Source organism: Ammodytes marinus (assembly GCF_949987685.1).
Source record: "Ammodytes marinus genome assembly, chromosome: 11".
NCBI lineage: Eukaryota > Metazoa > Chordata > Actinopteri > Uranoscopiformes > Ammodytidae > Ammodytes > Ammodytes marinus.
Window position 1 is genome coordinate 4394343 of NC_137215.1, and position 5000 is coordinate 4399342.

Below are 5000 nucleotides of genomic sequence, written 5' to 3' on the forward strand. Positions count from 1 at the left end.
CCAGCTGCTTATGGACAGGTAAGGGTTTACTTTGCTTTTCTGTTTTAATTCACCAGTACGTGACTGTATTAATGATGTTAGACAATCAGGGTGAGAGGTTATGTAGAAGTGTGTGCAGCCTCGGCATAATAAGCAACTCATTTACAAACACAGCGGCAAGTATTAATTGGTTGGTTTTAATTAAATGGTTCGATGTTGTGGTCCCTGCATAGTCTTATTTAAAGGCGAGACACTGCAGGCAAGAACATTGTTTTTCAAGCACTGGTCAATTTTTAAATTTTGATTATTGGAAAAACTAAATGGGGTAATCAAGTGTGAAGTGTCTTGTCTTAAAGGTGAAATATAAATATTGTACCTGCTCCGTGTAAATGTGTCAGTTAACAAGCAAATATGGTCATTGAATGTGGTCCATGTTTTTTATGTGACTGTGTGTGTGTGTGTGTGTGTGTGTGTGTGTGTGTGTGTGTGTCTGTCTGTCTGTCTGTCTGTCTGTCTGTCTGTCTGTCTGTCTGTCTGTCTGTCTGTCTGTCTGTCTGTCTGTCTGTCTGTCTGTCTGTCTGTCTGTCTGTCTGTGTGTGTGTGTGTGCGTGCGTGCGTGCGTGTGTGTGTGTGTGTGTGTGTTTTTAGGTCGAACTCGCACCTGACTAGTGGCATCCCTCCTCTCAGACTGGGGCAGATCAACTCTCACCATCTGCTCTCTGAACTCTCAACCAGAGAGAAGAGTCTGCGCAAAATGATGGAGGGTGAGAAAGAATTATTATGAATGAACAAATAAAATATTATTAAATATAGGGAAAGGTGGGGTGATTTGTGCAACTTTTTACTCAAAGTGATTTTAAAGTGAGACCTTGACAGTTATGTCTCCAACTCAAATATGTACATATATTTCAGGATGTTGTGCATCCCTGGCAATAAAAACGTTGGATCTGGAATAAACTGTTTAAGAAATATAGCTTTCGGAAAAAAAGTTGTCTTGTCGCACAAATCACCCCACTACGTGGGGTGATTTGTGCGTCATTGTGTCACAATGACAAAGTCACCATCATCATCTTTCTGGCCATCTGAACTCTCATCAGTGGTGTCGTTAAGTGGAATTGAGATGTCACCCTCTTCTGAGCTACTGTAGACAATCACTTTATTTTGGTGACCAGCGTATACAGCCATGCCACTGGCACAACTCTCAGAAATGTACTTTGCACTAGTTGCTCCGTGCTTGTGGAACAAACTGCCACCTGACAAATGTGATTCCCCCTACATTTCTGCCTTTAAATCAAGGCTCAAAACCCATATGTACACCCTGGTGTTTCCTCCCCATTAACCTCTGCACTACTTACTTACCTCTGCACTACTATCTGTGTTTATGTGGATGTATGGGCTTTACGTCTTTTATTTTGGTTATTGTTAGTTTACCTTCATTGTTTACCTACTGAATGCACTATGTACAGCACTTTGGACAGTGCAAACTGTCATAAATGTGCTTTTATAAATACATTTTACTTACTTACTTACTTACTTATAACTCACCCAGGCCCTTGCGCACAAATCACCCCATCCCCAGAATTTTGGATAATAGGCATGATGCAGCAATTTAGGGTTGACATTGTGCTAACTATATAGACTCAAAGTGTAGCATACCAAAGCACTAAAACATGTGTGAAATGTTTTCAACCGTGTCTATAATTGTTCAGACACAATAATCAAAAAACCTTGATCATGGACTTTTTACTTTGAAAGGCAAAACACAGTTTTTTGAGCTTAAATGTGCTTATATCTTATTCCTTGTGTCTCCCTTCTTTACAGGATGAGTCAAATGGATGGCTCTTCTTAAATATGTGGTCACATTTCCAATTTCTTCCACGGTTTTCTAGAAACAAGGGGTTTTGCAACTTCCAAAATGCACAAATCACCCCACCTTCCCCTATATATTAAATTATTATATTATTCATTATATTTCAAAACTATTTCTGGGATACTATTTAAGTATCGCAAAAATCACGATCGCGATTATTTTGATTCATATTTGGATCACAATTATTAACTCAATATTAACATTGGCAATGCAAACATCATTCATTTTAGTAACTTTTTTTTTCTACATTTTATTGGAAAAGCTATCTTTTTAACAGTGGACTTCTTTGAATTTGAACATAGTTTAACTGTTAAATCAAAACATGACCTGGCTCAAAGGCTTTACCTGACTTAAAAACATGATCCAAAATTCTATTATCATATTTTCATACTTTTTAGAAATCAAATTTGTAATTTTGATTAAAATTCAACTAACAGCACAGCCCTAAATCAGAATTAAATATTAATTTCTGTCTGTCGCACCCCTCCCGTCCTTCCATTCTCAGAACCGTTCAACGAGGCCCTACCCATCCTGGAGCTTGTTCCGTCCCACAGCATTGGCACCACTCCACCAGGACTACAGAAGAGGAAATATGGCGTCGCTTTCCTGGACAGTAACACAGGGAACTCCAACTCCCATGATCCTCCAGCGAGTCTCTACAACAGCAAAAAAAACTTTCTCTCCGACCCAACCCATCGCGGTTCCTCCATATTTTCCTCGGAGAGTTTGTCCCAAAATCAGAACCACAACCCTGGCCGAATTCTTGACACTACCCCCCATCACATGGTGGGTCTAGACTCCGCTTCTAGCCACCACTCAGGGACTATTTTCCCCCATTTCGCCACTGGAAACGCCTCTCAACAAGCCATGTACGAGGGCAGGAAAGTACTGATGTGTACCCTGAATAACTGCTGTTGTTCCCGGGCCCCTGCTCCGCGAGTGAGACCCCCCTATCCAGCTCCCATGGACCCTTACCCTTCAATGAATTCTCAGGAGTTTAATACACACCCAGCTCTGCCCGCTAGCCAACCACTGCAGCATTTCCCCAGGCACCCCGACTTCTACGGGCTGTACGGACAACCTTCAACCAAGCATTACGGGACCAAGTAGTAACAACGAGAATCTGTGTGTGTTAAAGGTGGAGTCAGTGATTCTGGAGAATGCTTTTTTTTTTGTTTTTAGTTTATTTTTTGGAATTTGTTTTTCAAGCTTTATTAGACAGTACAGAGTTGAAATGGGGAGACAGAGAGAGAGAGAGAGGGGGGATGACCTGCAGTAAAGGTCCACGGGTCGGATTTGAACCCGAGACCACTGCAACGAAGGCCGGAGCTGATATGGTACACGCTCTATCCACTTTTTGTCAAATTTACTTTTTTTTTTGTCAAAATCAGTGAATATCTCCTCCTCAAGATCCGCTACCTGTCCATACTGTGTGTAAACTGGTATGTTAACAAAGGGGGGCAACTGTATGTAGCAACATGCCCACTTACAGAGGCTAGGCTGTGTATTAACACTGGATTTTTTTCTTTCACTGCATACACAGTATATACAGGTAGCGGATTGTGAGGAGATATTTCAAGGAAGCCTATAGCGGACATGCCTGTAAATATAATTTTTTCTACTCAGGCATCTCATGATCATGAGATTACAAAGCTTGTTTCCACCCATTGATTTTAACATTATAGGCCGACATTATTATTTTTTTTTTACCTTTAACTATACAGGTAAATCCCATTGAAACCGTAGACTGTTTTTCAAGGGAGACCTGTTCCGATTCCCACATTACCATTCACACACACATTCATACACCGATAGCGGGCTGACTATCGACATTCACACGAGGCAAGGTGGGTGAAGTGTCTTCCCCAAGGACACAACAAACACCAACCCTTCAATCATTGGCCGACCCGTTCTACCACCTGAGCTACAGTCGCCCCATTATAAAACAAGCTTATAAAATATACAGGCATGGCCACTCTAGGCTTCCATAGAAATTCACAGTTTTTGACAAAAAAGTGATTTTGACAACAAGCGTTCTCCAGAATCACTGACTGCACCTTTTAATAATTGAGAAATCTCAATTTCTTTCCGTTTTGGCTCAGACTAGAGAGACATTCACAAATATATGTCTTCAACTCGCCTTCATTCATAATAATAATGTTGCTTCGACATTTTTGCCGCGATTATTATTATTATTGTTATTATTAACTCTGGTAGCCACGGTTACTTCCGGAATCACAATGACGGTATAATTTGTGTTTTGTATTTATTTTTCTGTTTTGAGTTTTGACTGGAAGAAAGTGCGAATGTGAATAATTATGTAACGTAGTCTTAAATACAATCCAAGCAACGAACTTAAAGGTGCTACGAGGAACTTTTTAAAATATTTCTGAAACAGTCTCATTTATTTCCTCTGATGATCATGAATGACATGTAACAGCAAACGAGACCATCAGTGCAAAAAGAATGCTATTTTTATATAGTTTTTCTTAATGCCTTTGTCATGGGGTATACGCTCAACCAGGAACAACAGCTGGCGTAGTTAAAAAACACTATCGCTTTGGTCCAAAGGGGGTGCTAGAATTAAGACAAACTAATAAAAGTTCCTCGGAGCGCCTTTAAGACACAACATATCTTTACGCGGAGAGGAGTCCTGTTGTTAGATTTCAGTGCCTACAAAGACTGTTAAATCGTTCGTATTGTACATGCAAGTGTCTAGCTCTGTTTTGCGAATTAAATGCATATGGGGCACACACACACACACACACACACACGCACACGCACACACACACACACATACACACACGCACACACACACACACAGAAAAACACACTGGACTACGAATGCTTGTCAGGTTTTTCATGAATTTTTATACAAGAAGATTATGAATAAACCAAAACCCAGTGGGGAACATTGAATAAATAAAATCATATTAATTTATATTCAACTATCTTTTGTTGTATTTTTTTAAAGAAAGGGTTGACTGATTTCAATGTAATGTTGTGGGCATTTAATTTAAAAACAGAGTGATACATCTGTTGTTATAAAACATCTTTCGCCCCTTTAGAAGCACATTTCTCTGTCTTTTTGAAATCTAGACGTTGGATAAAGCCAGAGTTTAAACCTTTTTTTCATTTTTACAACATATTA

At 39.8% G+C, this 5000-nt stretch overlaps 2 protein-coding genes across 2 annotated transcripts in view; both read left to right on the forward strand.

Annotated features, from left to right (window-relative positions):
* The window catches only part of trim8a (tripartite motif containing 8a), an 18368-nt gene extending 14032 nt beyond the window's left edge, over window positions 1-4336 (forward strand). The window contains exons 6-8 of the mRNA XM_080037380.1: window positions 1-18; window positions 628-743; window positions 2355-4336. The exon at window positions 1-18 is cut by the window's left edge and continues 14 nt beyond it. Of these exons, the coding sequence (XP_079893506.1) occupies window positions 1-18; window positions 628-743; window positions 2355-2959 (739 nt within the window). The 3' untranslated portion in view covers window positions 2960-4336. The remainder of the gene's footprint in view (window positions 19-627; window positions 744-2354) is intronic.
* Window positions 1-4919, forward strand: part of antxr1d (ANTXR cell adhesion molecule 1d) — a 152898-nt gene extending 147979 nt beyond the window's left edge. Inside the window, exon 20 of the transcript XR_013845113.1 lies at window positions 4333-4919. The gene's annotated coding sequence lies outside the window, so the exon portion shown is untranslated. The remainder of the gene's footprint in view (window positions 1-4332) is intronic.
* Window positions 4920-5000: the final 81 nt, after the last annotated feature.